At 35.7% G+C, this 21,414-nt stretch overlaps 1 protein-coding gene across 1 annotated transcript in view; it reads left to right on the top strand.

Moving 5' to 3' along the window:
* The first annotated feature begins 6,054 nt into the window (after positions 1-6,054).
* LOC136038648 (uncharacterized) overlaps positions 6,055-21,414 on the top strand; it is a 30,602-nt gene continuing 15,242 nt past the window's right edge. Inside the window, exons 1-2 of the mRNA XM_065721898.1 lie at positions 6,055-6,198; positions 9,304-9,494. Of these exons, the coding sequence (XP_065577970.1) occupies positions 6,063-6,198; positions 9,304-9,494 (327 nt within the window). The 5' untranslated portion in view covers positions 6,055-6,062. The remainder of the gene's footprint in view (positions 6,199-9,303; positions 9,495-21,414) is intronic.

Genomic DNA, 21,414 nt, shown 5'->3' with positions numbered 1-21,414 from the left:
GGATGTATTTGGGGAGAAAATGGTGGCTAAGAGGGAGGGGCTGATTGTCCTCTGGTTACCTTTGATTCTTTAAAATTGAACTTGGAATTTCAGTTTACAACGAATGAATCTTTTCCAAAGTTTTTACGACCATCCCTTCTATAAAAACCTTAAATTTTAACAAGAGGTACCTTATAATAACTTAGAGGCCTTGCCCCGAGGATTCGTTATTTTTTTGTTAATCACGTTTTATTATTCTCTTGGATATTGTTTCAGTGCCCTTTTCGAAAGTCTAAAGTGACTGGAGGGTAACCAGCCCCCCTCGAAAAACACCTTCTGTAGAAAATATCCCTGGGAACAATCACCTCGCGGAAAATATTCCCGCTGGAAAATACATCCCCGTGAAAAATCTCCCCTCCAAAAATACCCCTTGCGGTTGGTTTTCTACCTCCTCTCAATTTTTACCTTCTCTCAGGGTAGGATCCATGATTTTCTTTAGCGGGGGTTGCATAAAAGGTTGCTTCGATAAACTTGCGGACAAAGAAACACCAGCAATTTAAAAGGAACCTCGACAATTATGCGTTGTAGGTAGGGAGTAGATATGGTAATAAATGTAATCTAAAATCTGGTGAGGGTTAAAGTTCTAATAAATTTGTTAGAATTAAAATGGTAAAAACATATTCATAAAAAAGTAGTACGTTATAAAAACTACCCAGCAATGAAAAAATAAAACCTGCTCACCATCTAAAAAAAAAAATTATATGTAATATTTTCTGTATAATTTTTCGCCTTTGCACTTCTGACCACTGTAGCGAGTGAGCTAAGCTTTGTATTGTAAAAAAAAAGAATGGTATTGAACTGCCTTTCGGGGTCATGTATTCTTTGTGACAAAGGTCAGACCATTTAGCATGTCACCTAACTCTGTGTCATCGCTTAAAAATTATGATAGTAAGGAAGAGTAGGAAATGAGGATTAAGATATAAGTTTTTTATTCACAATAGATTTATTAAACATTAAACATTAATTCTTTTAGGAGTGTAACAAGAAAAAGAGAACAAGAGACAGAAATAAAGAGATGACATTTAAAACGAGGGTTTTAAGTGTAGTTAATAAAGCATTAACTAGTCACTATTTCTTTTAAAAAAAATGTTTCAATAAACAGTGTAACTTTGACGAAATATTAGGGGTTATTAATCAGAATTCACTTTTTGTAACAACATAGCGTATCTTCCCACTTTTTAAAGTTCGGTATATTTTGCTTAAGTTACAGAGTTTAGTTTTATAAGAAAAAGTATATTTCTTTTTTTTTTACTCCCGCCATATCTATTTATTACACGGTCAATCTCTACCTAAATACTTCGGTGAACGTTTATAATGGTTAGTGCTGTCAGTCTAGAGTCCTGTCAGGTTAGAGCTCTTCGTTAGTATTTCTTCTTCTATTCATCCTAAAATATTCGGATAAAGACCAAAATCGTCAGAAAATTACAAACTTCAATAAAGATACATTTATGTATGCGCTTCAAACTAAATAATTACGTGTTAATGTATTTCACAGATATAGATTGGTGATTTAAATTTTCAGAGTTTCAAGCTGTGGTAGATTTCTACTTATTTATTTATTTTTTTTTTTAATCATGAGAAGTCCAGTTATTCAATGTAAACGCTTTAATCTCGATATATTTGTTGAGCACAAAATAAAAATTTGAAGCATTGGCTCAGATTTGGCATTAAGTAAGAGAATTGTCCTGTAAAGATTTTGATTTATAAACAACCAATCATGGAAATATAATTGGGTGGCATGTATCAAAATAAGTTTAAATTTCTCAGCGGTATATATAGCACTTTATATAATTTTATGAATAAATATATGCAACCCCTATGCAAAAACATAACTATATTTTGTAACTGGTTGGTATTAAGAAGGTGAAAACTCTGAAATAATATTGTAGTTGCATTCAATTTCCGTGGTCAACTCAAATAGTGTGAATTTTCACTTTTTTTTTAACATTTCATTGTTATTAAATATAAAATAAAATATTTATTAAAAATATTATAAAATATTTAATAAATATTAATATTTAAAATTATATAAAAAATATTAATATAAAATTTAATATTATAAAATATTAATAAAATATTTATTAAAAATAGAGTAAACGTTTGAAAAAAAAAGTTGCCCTTACATTGCTTCAAGCTGAGAAGTCACAGATCCATCTATACTGCCTAGAAAAAAAAACACATAATTATTTGCATTCTTTTATAAAATTTTTTTTCGAAAATCTATTTTTCTTAAATGACTACTCCGACCTTTAAAGGACTATTTCAACTCATATACTTAGTTTCAAGTGTATACTTTCAGGAACTTTTATTAAGGTTCAGTTATTTCTGAAGAGTTTTGCTTTTCTTTTAATATTTTAAGATGAACAGAGGAGGTGATATGCCATGTTATGCAGAGCTTTAACTAGATGAAAATAAGTTGTACAGTGACCACCATTTGCTCAGCGAAATTCAAACATAAATTAATAAATGGTTTGCACGCCTAACACATTTACTTTCTATTAGACAAATCCCCTTAAAAACAAAAAATGCTGTAAAACCACCCCACTTCGCAAAAAAGCAAACTTAAATCTTATGACACCCAAAAAAAGGGATGATATCAATTTCTTGGTCTCTGTGGTATAGCAAGACTCGAAAACAAGTTTTTGACAGTAAAAAAAGAAGTTTAAATATTAAGTTTTCAATCCCCGTTATAACATCACAATCCTGAAATATCATTTCGACAGCCTAAAGAAGTTAGCATTTTAGATTTCCCCTCCTTGTTATTACGAAATGAAGATTTTTGCCCCCCCCCCAGTTGGCTTTTGTCGTAATACAGGCATCAGAGAACCCCATTGCAGAAGTTTAAGCACCTTTTTAAGTTTTGTAATGTGTCCATTACTTACAGATAGTGTTTGTTTTTGGGAAACTTGCGGACACTTCTTGCGTGGGAGTTTTCTGAAGGGGGGGGGGGGAGTTTGAGGATTTTCCATGAGAAGCACGTTTTTTAATGGAGGGGGGGGGCAAGACTTACATAGAAATTCCTCTTGTCTACATTCCATAGCACTTCTCAACTAAACTAAAAAATAACAAAACTCAAATGAAATATTCAAATTTGGCAAACCCTATTTTCCGCAAGGGGGGTATTTCATAGGGAAGGGGGCTCCCTGGGAGAGGGGGTACAAATGCCTAGACCCGTAGACAGTGACAGGGTGAAGAGAAACCCCATTAACAAACATAAAAAAGGAGAAATGAACCTGGCTTTAAGAGTTTGTGACGTCCGATTTTTTTTTATTTTGTGATAACAAAACAGTTTTTTTTTACTAATCGTCTTGACAGTCATTTATATCATGACTTTTAAAAGCAAACAATTCCAACAAGCTTGAACATGTAAAGATTCTAACTTTTGTTTTACCCAATGTAAGTATGGTGGTTGAGTTGTACGAGAGTTCAGTTATACAAGGGTTCAGTCGCACGGTGGTTTAGTTGCACGGTGGTTCAGTTGTACGGTGGTCCAGTGGCTCGGTGGTTCAGTTGTTTGGGGTTCAGTTACACAGGGGTTTAGTTAAATGGGGTTGAGTTGCACGGGGGCTGAGTTGCACGAGGGATCAGTCAAATGAGGTTTAGTTACACAGGGGTTCAGTTGCACTGGGGTTCAGTTACATGGTGATTCAGTTGCACGGTAATTCAGCTGCATGGTAGTTCAGTTGCATGGTGTTTTAATTACAGTGGTTCAGTCGCCCGGGGTTCAGTTTCACGATGGTTCAGTTGCAATGGCTATGTTTGCACATCGGAAGGTTTGGAGATTTCATAATCTATAAACATATTTGGGGTCCAAGGGGGTACCCAGTGTCCAAAGGGGCGGTATGGGGTTTGAACCCCCATCGAAATTTTTGTCTGGCTCGTAAAAACGTAACACAAATGAATATAAATAAATTTTTGATGCTTTTTTTGTAATATGCCCCCTCGAACAAAATCCTGGATACATCCTCGTTATGATTTTCATGATTTTTTTCAGATTTTTTTTTTTTTTTTTTTTTTTTTTTTTTTTTTTTTTTAAATCTGTTGTCAAGCCGGGGAAAATCCAAGTATGGAAACGCTATCAACAAGACTTACTCTTGACACTTTGCGGTGATACCAAGCAAATGCTCCTTTGTCCTTGCTTGTTAAAATCAGAAACCCTTACTGATTACTTTTCATGCTGCAAGTAATTAAATAAACAGGATAAAACAAAGAAAATATCAACAACAACAAAGTCTAGTAGGATAAGACTATGCTTAGTCATTTTGCAGCCTATACAAACAAAAACATCTTTCAGTTATTTGCGCTATTCGGAACATCATTACAAACAGGCTATTTAAAATTCCTTATTTAAAGTACAGATCTGCTTACACTATTTTTATTTTGACAAGGCCTGGTTAGCTCTTTCGTAAGAAAAATAGAGCAGATTATTATTATTATTATTTTTTTAATTATTATGACGAGAAGTTCAAAAGCTTCTACTTGTGCTACCATGTCGTAAAAACTAGAAGTGGTCCAAGGCAAAAATTATGTGCAGGACCTTTTTCGGGGGGGGGGGACTGAGTAGAAGATTAAATGCTAAAAGTTGATAAAATTTACTTCCAAAAATCAGTAAAAGGTTGGTATTTGGAGAGGGGGAGATATCTTTCGCATACCGCGAGAATAATAGTTGGAGCAATTTGTTATCGGATCGCCTGCGTCCGTAGCTAACGTGTTGGCAAAATTGAATTTTCAGTCAATTGCTGTCAGCTGATAAATATTTTTTCCAAAGCAGCACACTTAACTTTTTAACAACGTTAACATCGAATGAAAGCTTTTTGATATATCCTCTTCATTCTTTATCCGTCAATCCAGATATTTCTGGGGTGACCTTTGGATCAATATTAGAAGAGATAGCTTCCCACGTTCCTTCTGTACGTACAAAAACGGTCGACATAATGCAACTTTGTGTCTGAAGCAATAAAGTTTGTAGAGTCACCGCATCGTCGTTTGTTCAAACGAACTGACATATTTTGCTTATTTTTCTTTTTCAGGGATAAACTTCAATTTTTTTGGCGAATCTTTTTTCGGTCAAGGATTAAAATTTTTGCAGCTATAATGACAGAAGAGTTACCCCTGGTTCCCATTGCTGCTTCAATCCCGATACGATTTTTTTCTGGCGGAACAGACGTACGACAGAATCGGATGGAGATTCACAAAGAAACGCAGACTTTTGTGTCGCTGCGACAAACAGCCAAAATTAATTAACAGCCAAAATTAGCTTTTCAATCAGCTTGGTTCCGATTTACGTATGAGTTGAAATTATTCAACGCATCCGACATTGCAGCAAAATGGATGGTTTTGCGTTGTTTGTCGAACGATTCGTGTCATTTGTCGCACGTCGCAGGATTTTGCGCGAAATCGCAGCAGTGGGAACCTGGGGTTAGGACGGCTAGATCATGTTTAAGGACAAAGGATAATAGATACAAAAAGTCAGCTTTTTGTCCATCTACCGGGGCCAAGTGAATGGCGGGTCGTCCCCAAACGGGATAACAGGAGGTCAAAAGAAAGTATTTTAGGAAAATTAGAACTTCATCGGAGGGTATAATAAATCTTGCTTTGAACAAATTGGGATGGGGGAGGGGCCTGCGTAGCCATGTTGGTCTCAGGTTGTACAATGCGGTGTTAGTAGTAGTGGTAAAAGCCTGAAGGTTGTGCTGGTACGTTCCTAAGAAGCCATCCTTTCATTTAGACCAATACGGTGCCATAATTGAACAAAAACATGACAGTTTGAAACTCAATTAAAACATACGAAAATTTCTTAATACTACTAATTCGAAACTCTCCTTCTCGGAAGTGGCACACATACCGGTAATCGAATTGCTTAATTTGCATTACATTTAATTTAGGCCTAGCCTTCAATCTAATTGCGTTAATAGTTTGTCTCCCAGCAGAGATTACGAGTACCTTTTGGGCGGCGTTTTAAGCGAAAGTTACAATTTTAATAGAGGTGAAATTCTCATGCTGCTACAGTATTTGTTTGAATCATGACTCGAATAATATTTATTTTGGCGTGCGTTATCGGTAGCTTCGTTTGTGTCTATTCTGTTCCTTTATCAGAGTCTCAATTATTACCATCGTTTAATGACCTTGAAAACGAGATTAAAGCAAAAATAACTCCAAGTGAGTATGTATATTTTATTTCAGTTATCAGGGTTACTGATGCTTCCAGTATGCGCAAAATATGGAACGCCTCTTGTAAAATTGAACCTTAGCCTCAGAAAAACTTAAATTACGCCTGGGTTTGTCTCAATCAGGGTAGATTGGTGCAGCATTGGTGCAATAGTAAATCTATTGTTAGGGTGATGCTGGTATTAATTGGATAAACCTCTGCAGCTTGGGCGCAACTTTCTTTGATTTTTAAACCAGCTCTAATCACCAAATCTAACGTGCCAGAAATGCAAGTAAATAAGATGCAAAGTTTAGGATAAGCGTTCGAATTAAATCTGAAATGAAATTAACTCGAAAATAATCAAGGTGTAGTGTAGTAGCTTTTTGCCAACTCTGGTTGAGCTAATCTAATAAATTTTTATAGAATTAACCTAAAACTGAAATTAGGACCAGGAGAGTTTTTCAAGTACCCAACTCCACTCTTTTCTCTCCCTAGGACCACTTATTCTCAATGCCACTACTATTACTAATAACTCACTGCAGCATCAAGCCGCCTGAGGCCAACACAGCTACGCACGCTCCTCCTCCAGCCTAATCTATTCAAGGCCTCCCTCTTTACACCCTCCCATCAAGTTTCCATTTCCTTTAAATCTTTATTTATGACATCCTCCCAACCCAGACGAGGACGACCTGCTTTCTGTGTTGCTCCAGACGGTTGGCAAAGAAGGATAATATTCTCGATGCGCTTTGGAAAATTTTGGGTAGGGGGATTAAATCTTTCAGTAATGGATCAACAGCCCAAATAGAGGTCTGTTGAGGTGTTTTCCACCTTAAACCTCCATTCCTTTCTTTTTTGGAGAGCTCAGAAGATTTTAAGAAAATATTTTGTCTCTAAGAAAAAAAAGTGTTAACTTTATCTAAAAAAAGTAATTATTTTCAAACTTAAGACATATGCTCACAAAATCTTGAAAGCCATTCGAGAATGGAAGTGTCCGAGTTGAGAATTGAAAACGTCTTCTTGGGCCTAAATTTTATTGTTTAGATATTTTCATATAAGTCGACTATTTTTCAACTTGATGGAAAACCACTAAACTGCAATTTTACGCACAAAATAATGGCTATTGAGTTAGACTAGTACAAACACGTTATTCCCCGGGGGAGGTTTGAAAAAGAAAATATTGGAAATCATGGGCAAATTCGGAGAAATTTAAAGAGCTTTAGAGAGTGGGATTAGACCCAAAACCCTTAGCACCCCTTATCCTTCCCTGTGTACGCACGTGCCTGAATTAAGATTTTGTATTTCGTATTTTCTCAATTTATTTCCTCCTCAGGTACCAGTTTGACGGAAGCAAGGGGGATACGATACCCATTATTTTATTGTGTATAAAATGGGTACTTTCGCATTATATGGTACACACTCAAGAATTTGGATCTACAGATCAGACAAAAACCGGTTTATGCCTCTCAGTATTCAAGAAAATTAGCTTAGGATCAGTTGAAATCTACGTTGTAGGCATATTTTTATTAAATATTTAATATATAGAGAGATGGTATTTTGGGTGGATTAGGTTATGTAAAGTTAGTTATTTCATGTAATGCGTTCTTTGCAGCCCCTACCGCAATACATTGTTGTAGTTTCCATATATGTGCTACTAAAGTATTGTATTTTCATCATATTATGGTATATTTCATTATAATTAACCTAACTTCTCGAGTATGCACCACATAAAACAAAAGTACCATAAAATGGACCCAAATAAGAAAGTTCCAGTAAACAAAATTCTATTTTGTTACACAACATATGGAAAAGTTGGTTTGTTAGAGTCAAGTGCCAGATGATATTAGTGACGGGCAAGGGTAGAGTGTGCAAAGGAAGATATTGGATATTTGCAGCTATTTGAAGATCCTCCCCTGGGCCGCATCTAGGATCTTTGTATGGGGGAGGAAAAGGGTACCTGGTGCGCTTTTTTTCAGGGACTGTTTACCAAAATAATGAAGATGGAGGAGTTTAACTCTCTTGGACTTCCTCTAAAGGTCTCAAATAAGTGTTTTTTTCCTACATTTTTAAGACCAATTTAGGAGTCCGATAAATATTTTTCTTGGTTTATATTAATTTTTTTTTTTACTTCTGTTTTGTCTACTAATTTACGAATCTGATAAATATTGCGTGAGAGGGGGGACGTCAAACCCAGTAACCCTCCTGACTAATGCTCGACCCCCTTCTCGCTAATAGACAGGATTGGAAAAAAAGGAATTTTTTTTTAGCCATTTAAATAAAGGAAGATAATTGCGAAATTATACAAACTTAGGTTGTGATTGCAATTACAATTTTAGGTAAAGTTTGAATATTAATTCAAGATGTTTGAGCACCTATAGTTTTGGGAAATAATGTATAATTTCTGTATTTTAAAATTTGGGGTGAATGGGGAAGGAGATTTTCAATCATTCGGGTTGAATATCTGCTCTATTTTTGATATTCAAAGGGGTCGAAGCCATCCTGGCCCTACCGTGTAGACAATCTTGAATAAAGGTGTATTTTGGAGTATTGTAGATGCAAAATTTGCAATTTGCAAAATCCAGGTCCCTTTTCCCTTTTGCTACGTAAATCATGACATTACCGGGCATTTGTATTGAACTTTTTGACTATTCTGAGAAAAATTGCTTTCTTACAACTTCCATGTAATACCTTGACAGGCTTCAATGTTATCCAAGGAAAAAAACACGAAAGGGGATCGGTTATCCTCCAACCAATAAAAATGGCAATTTTAATTTCAAGTCTAACGAGTCCCCTCCCAAGTTCCTACAGCCGCCTCTTCCATACGAAGTGATCCGAGATAAATGTATGCGAGACACTCCGTTCTTTAATAAATCATTGCTAAGACTCGAATTAGTGCGTTGACATTGATGAAGCTATAGAATCCATTTCATTTTTTTTTTTTTTTTTTTTTTTTTTTTTTTTTTTTTTTTTTTTTTTTTTTTTTTTTTTTTTTTTTTTTTAGTAATTCCAATAAACGAAAGCGTCACGAGTATAAAATTAGAATGTTCTCATATGAATAATCTGGCTCTATAAAAAGGAAAATACACATCCTCAATATAAAAGACATCTTGTAATTTCAGCCGTATTTGCTCTACAGGGAGTTGAGACATGTGGTGGAGGAGTTGGATATTGTGTGTTTGGGAACACTTGTGCTGACGTCGACCCCGAGTTCCATGACGATGAAAACGATGGCCATTGTATTGAAGTGGCTTACAAGGTCACACCATATGCACAATTTGTCTGTTGCAAGCATATTCCAATTCCATTTACGGTAAAAGAAATGAATTATAATTATTATCTTGTTTCGGTAATTTACAGTCATTTTAACGGACAATCAGAATTTAATTTTTAACGAAAAAGGAAAGAATCACCATCATATTCATATTCATTAGTTTATGTATCTTTTATTTATTAATTGAAGATTTAAAAGAGAGAAGGATACCTTATCCTTAGACCCAGCAACATATTTGGGTATTATTCTTAATTAAACTATGTATATTTTCTGTGAAAAGGTTGTTTTAGCTATGAATGAAGCTGCATCTGGACCTAGAATAGAAATGAAATTAAAACTTTTAATTGAGAGGCCGTTAAAAGCGAAATTTACTTTATGGTTATTCCTAAGACCTGGCAGGCCACTAAAGAGGGTCACTGCGTGACCCTTTGGTTTCATAGTGAAATAAAAAAAAAAACGAAAAACAGAAGAATATAGTTTTTAGTGAATAAAAAGTTTGTTTGTTGGAAAGATATACCAATACCAGACAGGTCCTCAATAATATTTATGCTACAGAATTAGGTTGGACGGAAAGACGTATTATTGTTCATATAATACAACTCGTATCCTTTAAAAGGACAAAAAAGATACTTCCATGTGCAGTTTAGAATCGTTTGTGATAATAGACATTGAAAAAAAAAGATCCGCCCCTCCTAAGCAGTTCGAGGCTTAGGTTGAGGTCACCCTCTTTCTACTCGTAACTGTCTCTTGATGTCGTAAGAGCTTTTGACTCGTGTAGATTTGCATTAGTTTTGCATGGGGCCCATATGAAAGTTGCTGATGCTGAGTTAATTATTTGTCAAAGACATATGTATAGAAATCTGAAAGCTAAAATTAAAGATGGTAGTCTGCTATTTCGGATCCTGAAAGTTGTACGCCAAGGAGCTTTACCTTATCCAGTTTTGTTCAATAATTGCGTTACTGGTGCTCAGAATAAGTTGAACAATGCATTTATCTTCAAAGAAGTTGATTTCTCGCAAGTTACGTTTGCGGATAACTTACTGAATTTTTCCTGCATTTTCCAAGGATGCTCTTCCACTTTTGAGCTTCTCCAAGAGGATTATGAGCGCATAGATTTGAGTTCTGACACTAATAAAACAGTTGCTCTACCATTTAGCTGTAACTGGCTCTGAAGTTCCTTTTGTTAGCAGGGTTACTTACCCAGATATGCTTATTGAAGCAAATCTGAAAGGAACTGCAAACCTGGCACTGAAAAATTATGCCAGTAGGATTGGGCATGCGTATGCATCCCTTGCTTGAAATGTTTCGTATCCGATTAGAGTTCACCGTTGTCAGTTACATGATAGCCTACAAGCTCCTCACCTACCTGATCTAGCTTATGGTTGGTTTTACTTTAAGGTTTATGTTTACCATACACATTTTTGACGATTTTTAAATAGACCGTGTACCATGTTCAAGTTTCAATGAAATCTGACAATTTTAGTACTATTCGATAACTGAGTCTCAACTTTATAAATTCAAAGCATTACGTTTCCGAAATTTGCTTCATTCTTTTTTTTTTAGAAAGAAAAATATTTTTTAAACATGTGGAATTTTGCGACTAAGCTGAAGCTACTATTTCAACCGAATGGACAAGGTATTTGTATCATATTGTTCATTAGCTTCAGATCTATTTAGTCACTGTGCCAGATTTTTCATATTGCTTGGAATTTCCTCTAGAAAATAATGTAAACTTGCTTGAAAAAGGAACCGCTAGATGGACTATGCCTCATTCGAAGAATATAGGCAGATCTGTTCTAAAGGGTGTTTATGTAATGCCTCTAGATTAGGCGATTACCGTTTTGTCTACCTGTCTGAATCTGAATAGTTTTAGCTGTCTTACTGTGGTACACAGCTTAGATACACAGCTGCACACATTTTGTTGCATACACAGCTTAGATACGAATACCAGTTTCCTGTCTCCAGCCGCTAGTATCACTACCGCGCACTGTGTTCCAAAAATAAATCGAATTTTCATAGCTGTATATTGGTATCTAAACTGTGCTGTGGTAAGAGAAAGCAAGTTCATCACCTTTATTTTAGAAGCATTTGATGGGACTGCCAACGTGGTCAAGTAGCTTCTCTATAAAAAAAAGTATCGACTGGTGACCCTAGCTGGGGTTATCGAGAAGCGAATTCGTGATTTTTCTACTGAATGCCAGGAATCTTCCCATCTTTAGTCATTTCTCTTTGTTCTGTGTTCATAGTTGCCAAAGTGTGTCTTCTTTCTTTTTTTTCGTGTTTTTTACTCTGTCTCTTCTGTGCCCTGTCCAGTTTTTTTTGTGACGGATTGTAAATGAAATGATGATAATAAAAAGGGGAAAATATAAATAGGAAAGGAAAAATATTGCCATTTAAAATCGCTGAAAACAGAAGTTCTGATAGAACTTGCCTTTCCCGCCAAAGACATTTTCTGACGAGGTTCATGATGCCCCGCCTTGCCTTATCCACTTCTGTGCTGGTAGGTAGGTAGATGTAACATTTTATGCTATATAGAAAAGGATCGTTACAAAAAGACGGGGCATTATTGCCCACCCCCTCTTCTGGCACCAGTAATGCAGACATGGACCAGAAATATTCCCGGGAGTCCCAATTATCAACCCCTACAACCCCACTTTCCCAATAATCATTCTGTTTTTATCAGAAAACAGACTCTTTGAGGCTTAATTGACTGAAGCTTTAAAATAATTGTCAGCAACATATTTCTGCAGTAAGAAGAAATATATCACCCGTAGCACCGTTATTAAAATTTAGCCCACATACAGGAAGGTGAAAGATTATACCCCCCCCTCTCTATCCCTTCACATATTTATCTGATGGATCAAGGACAGCTAAACAATTTTAGTGTTGAAATTGTTTTTTTTGAGGCATTTGCCTCCATCTCCGCCCATATAACGACCCAGCGTGCATCTTTCATAACACCTGATCGCAATTAGACTTAACTAAACATAATTTCATGAAAAACCCAGTAAATAAACTGAATTAAATCATTTATTTAGACAAAAGTCCATATTAACCATTCATCTAGTATTGATCTAGTATCAACAATTTGAATTCAATGAAGAAAATCCGGGCGGGAATTCAATTCCTCCTTCCTGTTAATGCATAAAAGAGTCGTCCCTTTTATAGGATGTGTTTTCTTCTAGGAGTCATATGTATTTTGCTATAGTTATTTGGAGCTGTTTTCCAATGCCTATGTCTTCTGAAATATCTAAATTATACATTGCCATAATTGTCGTTTTATTCTTGAGTTTTAATTCATGGGGTGGCAAATGAACAATTTCAATTGAAATAAGAAATTCTGACGTGTATTGGCATGAATTCAATTTTTCTTTCTTTTAATACTTCACAGACGCCGAAATAACTTCTTTCCGTTTCAGGTGGATAGGAAATTCAGGCGTGAATTCGGTTTATCCTTCCTGTGGATCATGCAGAGGCTAAAATAACACTTCTCTATTCAAGGGTGAAAAATCAGTAATTTCAGTTGGGTTAAGTAATTCTGGCATGAATTCAATTCGTTCTTTCTGATTATTCTTGACAGACTCACGCACACTAAACTAACACATTCCTTTATTCTATCATAATTTGCTTTGTCTCCTAACAACAGATTTTGTTGTGCAAAATTTTCCTCTGCAATTCAATGTGGTTTTTGCTGTTCCTTTTTCGATGCCTTTTTCTTTAGCAGTTCAAAGTCATTTGTTATCTTCTATGATTTCGAATCCGCAATCCATACTAAAAACGATACGAACACTCCTGGAGGGGGTGAGTTTAAAGAGAGTAGATATAGTGGGTACCGCTAAAATTGTAACAAATTTAAACCTAGTTTTTATAAGTCTATTGCGCTTTGACTAACCGCTTGGGGACGGTTTTTAAACCTTTAGGGGATTCTTTTAGGGGGGGGGGGATTTTTCCTTATATTCAACGGGAATTTCAATAGAAAGTGATCTGTTATAGGTGACACAGAGCACAAAAAGCGAAACATCATTTTTTGGGAAATAGGTAAAATACTTGGGTTAGAAATTTCCCAAGCATTTGCTTACTTAATTGCGTATAGTTTCAGCTCTTCTTGAAAATGACGGATAAGTTGAGATTTTTTGAAAAGGTCTTCGGTAATATTTTACCTTGGGTATGCGGAAGAAAATTTTACGAATTAAATTTAAAGTTGTGTTCAAAAATACAAAAGGCTTATTTAAGTTATTTTTTTCACGAATCCCGAGCAATTCTCAACTAGCCCCATTGTTCAGCAATTTCTTGCTAAGAAAATGTATTGATAAAAAGGGGCTCCCAAGAAAATTTAAAATTTAATCTATTCCACCCTCAGAGTTTTATGCACTTCGTACCTTAGTCTTGGTTTCAAAATTGAGCTCGAGTCCAAAAAACCTAACGGCATATTTATGTTATTTTTTCATCAGAATCATCACAGTATTATTTAAAAAAAGAAGAAAGTTTGATGAAATATTATTTCCAAAACCTTTCAACTAATCATGGAATTTGGCACTTCCTTCAAAGGAAACGTGGTTGAACTGCAAGATTTACCCTTGGTCGGGCGGAAGTACGAAAGAAGTGGGCTCCCAAGAAAAATCTATAATTTTGATTTGTTCCGCCATCAAGGTTTTTACGCACTCAGTACAATGAAAGTCAAGAGTTGATAATGTTTTAGTTCGACATATGAAGAATCAGCATCACGATTTTAAAATTCATACACATAAATTCATACACATTAAGGTCATTACTTGTTCTAATTGGTTATTAAATCCCTGGTTAGGAAAGGTAATGAAACTAATGCACGAAATAAAGACAAATATCAAAATAGATTCAAAACTTTCTCTCTGGATTAACCCAATGATAGTTTAAATAGATTATGAAAAAGAGTTTAGAGGAGTAGATTACTTCTGTAAAGCTGCTATTTATGTAAATACTATCTATCACGAAAAAATCCTCTCCCACCTCTGGTAAAATAACAAGAGCTATGAGCTCATATGGCACTTGTGACGAGGCGAGAAGAGCTAAGAGCCAAGAGATCATATGGTATGAGCTCTAACAAAATTCTATGAATCAATACATTGATTTAAAAAGGAAAATAAGAGGCTTAATGCCGGTCAGGATTTAAAACAAGAGCTCTGAGTCACGATGTCCTTCTAAATATCAAAATTCATTAAGATCCGATCACCCACTCGTAAGTTATAAATACCTAATTTTTTCTAATTTTTCCTCTCCCTTTAGCCCCCCAGATGGTCGAATCTGGGAAAACGACTCTATCAAGTCAAATTGTGCAGCTCCCTGACACGCCTATCAATTTTCATCGTCCTAGCACGTCCAGAAGCACCAAACTCGCCAAATCACTGAACCCCTTCCCCCAACTCCCCCAAAGAGAGCGAATCCAGTACGATTCTGTCAATCACGTATCAAGAACATTTGTTTATTCTGTCCACCAAGCTTCATCCCGATTCCTACACTCCAAGTGTTTTTCCAAGATTTCCCCCTCCAACTCCCCCCAATGTCAAACGATCTGGTCGGTATTTGAAATAAGAGTTCTGAGACATGAATTCTTTCTAAAAATCAAATTTCCTTAAGATCTGATCATCTATTCGTAAGATAAAAATACCCCAATTTTCACATTTTCCAAGAATTCCGGTTTCCCCCTCCAACTCCCCCCAACGTCACAGGATCTGGTCAGAATTTAAAATAAGAACTTTAAAGCACAAGATCCTTCTAAATATCAAATTTCATTAAGATCTGGTCACCCTTTCGTAAGTTACAAATACCTCAATTTTCAAAATTACCCCCCCTCCAATTCCACCAAAGCGAGCAGATCCGGCCCGGTTACGTCAGTCACGTATCTTAGACAGGTTTTTATTCTTCCTATCCAGTTTCATCCTGATCTCACCGCTTTAAGTATTTTCTAAGATTTCCGGTCCCCCCCAACTGCCCCCCCCAAATTACGCTTGATCCGGTTGAGATTTAAAATAAGGGATCTGAGTTACGAGGTCCTTCTAAATATGAAGTTTTATGAAGATCCGATCACTCCTTCGTAAGTTAAAAATACGTCATTTTTTCTTATTTTTCAGAATTAACCCCCCCCCAATAGATCGGATCCATTCCAATTATGTAAATCATGTATGTAAGACTTCTGCTTATTTTTCCCACCAAGTTTCATCCCGATCCCTCCAATCTAAGCGTTTTCCACGATTTTAGGTTCCTCCACCCCAAACTTCCCCCAACGTCATCAGATCCAGTCAGGATTTGAAATAAGAGCTTTGAGACACGATATCCTTCTAAATATCAAATTTCATTGAGATCCGATAACCAGTTCGTAAGTTAAAAATACCTCATTTTTTCTGATTTTTCAGAATTAACCGCCCCCCCCCAACTACCCCAAAGAGAGCGAATCCGTTCTGTTTATGTCAATCATGTATCTAGCACTTGTGTTTATTTTTCCCACCAAGTTTCATCCCGATCCCTCCACTCTAAGTGTTTTCCAAGTTTTAGGTTTCCCCCTCCAAACTCCCCCCAATGTCACCAGATCCGGTCCGGATTTCAAATAAGAGCTCTAAGACACGATATCCTTCCAAACATCAAATTTCATTGAGATCCGATCACCCGTTCGTAAGTTAAAAATACCTCATTTTTTCTAATTTTTCAGAATTACCCCCCCCCCCCCCCCTAACCACCCAAAAGAGAGCGGATTCGTTCCGATTATATCAATCATGTATCTGGGACTTGTGCTTATTTTTCCCATCAAGTTTCATCCCGATCCCTCCACTCTAAGTGTTTTCCAAGATTTTAGGTTTCCCCCCTCCAACTCCCCCCAATGTCATCAGATCCGGTCGGGATTTAAAATAAGAGCTCTGAGACACAATATCATTTCAAACATCAAATTTCATTAAGATCCCATCACCCATTTATAAGTTAAAAATACTTCATTTTTTCTATTTCTTCCGAATTAACCGGCCCCCCACTCCCCCCCCCAGATGGTCAAATTGGGAAAACGACTATTTCTAATTTAAGCTGGTCCCGTCCCTGATACGCCTGCCAAATTTCATAGTCCTAGCTTACCTGGAAGTGCGTAAAGTAGCAAAACCGGGACCGACAGACAGACAGACAGACAGACCGACAGAATTGGCGATTGCTATATGTCACTTGGTTAATACCAAGTGCCATAAAAAACGCATCTTTTTTGGTATTTTGACTGAAAAATTCTTTTTTTTGTTTTTCATTGAAGAAAAACACACAACAAAATCACCCTCCTAGATTTTGAAATATATATTCCCCCCCCCCCTATATGTTCATTAATATAGGCCATAGAATCCGCATTCCATATTTTTTTTTTAGTGGTGCAATATTTCATACTACTTTTATCAGATACGAAATTGAAACTCTTTTTAAGTAACTATTCAAACCGGAAGCATTTTTTTTTCGTTTTTTTTTTGCTATTCTAAGATCGTCATTTATCAAATATTGATGTTGAAGTAGGCAGAATAAGGGAATTTTAGTCTATAATATATATCTTTTTTCTCCGTAAAAAACTAATAAAGAGTTAAAGCGATGATAAAGAAAAGAATATGAAATATAACTAGTTATGAATGTGATTGCATAAGACTCTACTGAACAGGTGAACTGAGGGGTTTTCCATGTACCTAAAACAGGAAAGAATCTTATGTTCTAAAGAATTTTAACGTTTAAAGCCAAACTATGGCTACTATGAGGCTATATTTCCCATCACTAATCAAAAATGCCTCAAAATCTCTTCCAGATCTAAGCTTTATAAAAAAGATAAAAATTTTAAAATAAATAATTTTTTCTGATGGAAGTAAAGATCAAATATGGACCTTAAAAAGAACACAAATTATTGCTTGTCACTTTTTGCAACATATGTCTGCAATATTGGTTCAAATAAACTGGTTCGTAATATTGCTCTAAATTTGGATTTTGGAAAACTAGCACTTTACTCAAAACTGATCTTACTGGAGGTTTGAAGACAATAAGAATTGCATACTGAAATTCAGTGAGTGGTTTCATTGCCGCTGAAAGACTATTGGGAAAGAATACTATGCATCGAACAGTTGGTAATGAACTGTAGCAAGGAGCGACCCGGCTCAATGGTAACCGAAAATCTAAAAAATGGAATTTTGATATCAATAGTTACATCAAAAGAATCGCATTTCGCATTGGAATTTCGCATTTTTTGCCAAAAGACATATCCCGGATGCGTGTTATTTTTTTTTTATTTTTTTCCCCAGGGGTGATCGTATCGACTGAGTGGTCCTAGAATGTCGCGAGAGGGCTCATTCTAACGGAAAATTAACAGTTCTAGTGCCCTTTTAAAGTGGCCAAAAAATTGGACGGCACCTAGGCCCCTCCCACGCTCATTTTTTCCCAAAAGTCACCGGATCAAAATTCTGAGATGGCCATTTTATTCATCATAGTCGAAAAACCTAATAACTATGTCTTTAGGGATGACTTACTCCCCTGCAGTCCCCGTGGTAGGGGCTGCAAGATACAAACTTTGACCAGTGTTTACATATAGTAATGGTTACTGGGAAGTGTACAGGCATTTTCAGGGGGATTTTTTTGGTTTAGCGGGAGAGTTGAGGGGGGGGGGGGTTACGTGAGAGGATATTCTAATGGAGGAACTTCTCATGGGGGAAGAGAATTTCAGTGAAGTGGGTGCAGCATTTCCTAGCATTATTTGAAGAAACAATGAAAAAAAAAATATGAAAAGTTTTTTCAACTGAAAGTAAGGAGCAGCATTAAAACTTAAAACAAACAAAAATTATTACGCATATGAGGGATTTACCTCCTCGTAATACCTCACTCTTTACGCTAAAGTATTTTTAGTAATTTCAACTATTTATTCTACGGCCTTTGTGATTCAGAGGTAATTCTTAAGGAATTGGGACAAAACTTATGCTTTAGTGTAAAGAGCGAGGTATCGACGAGGGTTGAGCCCCCTCATATACGCAATAAAAACATACAAATATTGAAGTTCGTTACGTAAGTTAATTCGTAAGTTACGTATATTTTTTACCAATGAAAACGTTCGTAAGAAATCAAAAGTTCCAGTTGCCTTTTTAAGTAATCAAAAAATTGGAGGGCAGCTAGGCCTCCTCCCTTTTTTCTCAAAATCTTCCAATTAATTAATATGCAAATTTATTTTTAATTATTTACGTGCGGAGAACCAAGATCAAAACATGCATTAATTCAAAAACGTCCAGAAATTAAATATAAAAAAACAAGTTTTTTAAAATGAAAGTAAGGAGCAACATTAAAACTTAAAACGAACAGAAATTACTCCGTATATGAAAGGGCCTTTCCTCCTCAACGCCCCGCTCTTTACGCTAAAGTTTCTTACTGTTTTAAAAAGTAGAGTTAAGAGAAAAGTCAATTTTTAGCGTAAAGAGTAAGGCATTGAGGAGGAAAAGCCCCTTTCATATACGGAGTAATTTCTGTTCGTTTTAAGGTTTAATGTTGCTCCTTACCTTCATTTAAAAAAAACTTGTTTCTTTTATTTAATCTCATACAAGATACTTACAGCTCCCCATGTGGAACAACGAGAAAAATGACTTTTTTGTATTGCTAGCACTAAGTGTCGCTGTAAAAGAGCTGTTTAAGGTCTCATTTAAAGGATAATTTTATATGTCTATGCGCTCTTTAGAAATTTATATTGATAGCACCGCCAGAAGGTTCAGTATGGTACCAAAGTGACACTTTTTGGTGTCATACCTGGAATGGAAATGCTAGGAAGCATGAAAAGGGTACCATCACAATTTCCATAATCAAAAACTTTAAATCTGGGTTTTACAATCTTTCCTCTTGTATACTCTTCCTCCCATCCTCTAGCAATTTTCAGTAGTTGGGGGATGACTAGCAGAAGTAGCAGGCTATTGCAGCATCGGAGAGAGATGTTTAGTGTCTCATTTTAAAGCTCTTGATCATATGCACGAGCTCTTTGATAATTTGTCTCGATAACTCGATCATACAGTTCCATATTGCACCAAAAATGACATTTTTTAGTGAAATATCTGGAGTGGAAATCCTGGAAAGCATGAAAAGGGTAGCATACACATCTCCATGGTTGATAACCAAACAGGATTTTTATACTCCCACATTCTTTGTGTAACCCCTCTCAGCCCCTAGAGCAACCTAGTGAACAGCAAACCACAGCTCATAGCAACCAAAAGCATAAAAACGCGTTTTGAAAAAAAAAGAAAAGATAATGTCCTTCAGTTTTCTAAAATTTCTATAAGAATTTCACGATATTTTGCAGATTGAATAGAACAATATTTTATATATACCATTACATTTTAGAATTAAAGACAGTTCTAAATGTACTTGACATTTGCACTCTGACAAAGCAAACACCATTACATTAAAATCCCCCAAGCAGAAGAGTTAACGGTCCATAGTCAGCCGTCAAATCAATCTGCAATACGGATTAATTTTTGTGTCGGGTAGGCTGTAACAAAAAAATGTACACGCGAGCAGACTTTTTATGAGGTCATCGGCTGGCCTCTTCTGAAGGAAACATGCTACACAAATAAAAGCAATACAATTAGATTCTTTATTTTATGCTATTTCGAAAAATCATGGACACTTTTTCTGACAATGTACATCCGTTCTATCCCTAATAATGTGTTTTCCCCTTAACTGACATCGTGATTTGTCGTAGGGTTTATGCTGAAACGAGTTTCGTAATTCGAACTTGAACAAGTGACTTCTGAACAATAGAATTGTGGATATAAATGTGATTTGAAATGATTTTAAAAGTGGATAACAATGAAAGGAAATACGATAATTTAAATCACACGCTTTGCTGCATTTTCTAAAATAAGAATTTCTTTGCTTTAGTGTCTCCTTGTTTATTTTTAATATATATTCAGGGGCTATATCTGGGACCCTCAACATGACGGTACTTTGTCAGACAAGTGATATTTGGAAATAGCGTAAAATAAGGAATCTGATGGTACTATTTTGACATGTAAAATCATGTTTCCTTCAGAGAGGTCAACTAATGTGATTTCTGTTCCTTTGTTTGGAAAACTAGGAGTTCAAAATTCTTTACAAGATTGCGGCATAAAAATTGCAATAACAATAATAGCAATTTTCGTAAATTATATTAATTACGCACCATAAATAGTTTCAACGTCGTTAAGGTTTCTTACGTTTCGGAAATTTTTATCGCTAGATAATTTTTTTTTAAACTTTTAGTTACTGTAGGCCGTGGTTCGCTCTTCCTAGATTGCAGCTATTGCTTGCAATCAGCTAATAATAAGACTTAATTCCTAAGTCTAGGCTATTTAATATCAATTTTTATCTAAAAATAAACAATTGTAGGTTTTTAACAGTGACACCAGTTCATGAAAATCTTGGGGGAGGGGGGCAAAATGCATTTTTCAAAATCAAAGGGAGGCAACACTGTTGTTTTCTAACCTAACCTTGTTGTCTTCTATGGCAAATACCGAAAAAGGTATTTTTCAATGAAAAGACGAGAAAAGGTATTTTTTAAGTCTTGGGGAGGGGCAATATAGGGACCAACTGGTGCACCCCAACTGGTGCTACTAGTTTTAAGTATGTTCACAGTAAACTTGTTCGACTAACTATTCCTAAATATTTCGTTTTAAGACATGTGTTCCCTCTTAAACAAGTAATTTTGCGAGAGAGATGCAGCTGTAACGGCCAATGTTCCTACTACCTGAACAATTGTTTAGGGTCATGGAACTATTATTAATAGATGCATCTTGTCTTTTGGAACATCTTTTTTCTCTTGCAAAACTACCGCAAACTCACCGTTATGGAGTTATTCCGGCACAAATATCCTGTATTCACACATATAGAATTGCAATCATTTCCGTTTTCGTTGATCGGATATTTAAAATCGCGAATTTGTAATAGTTTAGAAACAAATTTGGGCAATATATTT

The sequence above is a fragment of the Artemia franciscana genome, chromosome 18 (genome assembly GCF_032884065.1).
Source record: "Artemia franciscana chromosome 18, ASM3288406v1, whole genome shotgun sequence".
In the NCBI taxonomy this organism is placed as follows: Eukaryota; Metazoa; Arthropoda; class Branchiopoda; order Anostraca; family Artemiidae; genus Artemia; species Artemia franciscana.
This window is presented reverse-complemented; position numbering and strand designations above follow the sequence as displayed.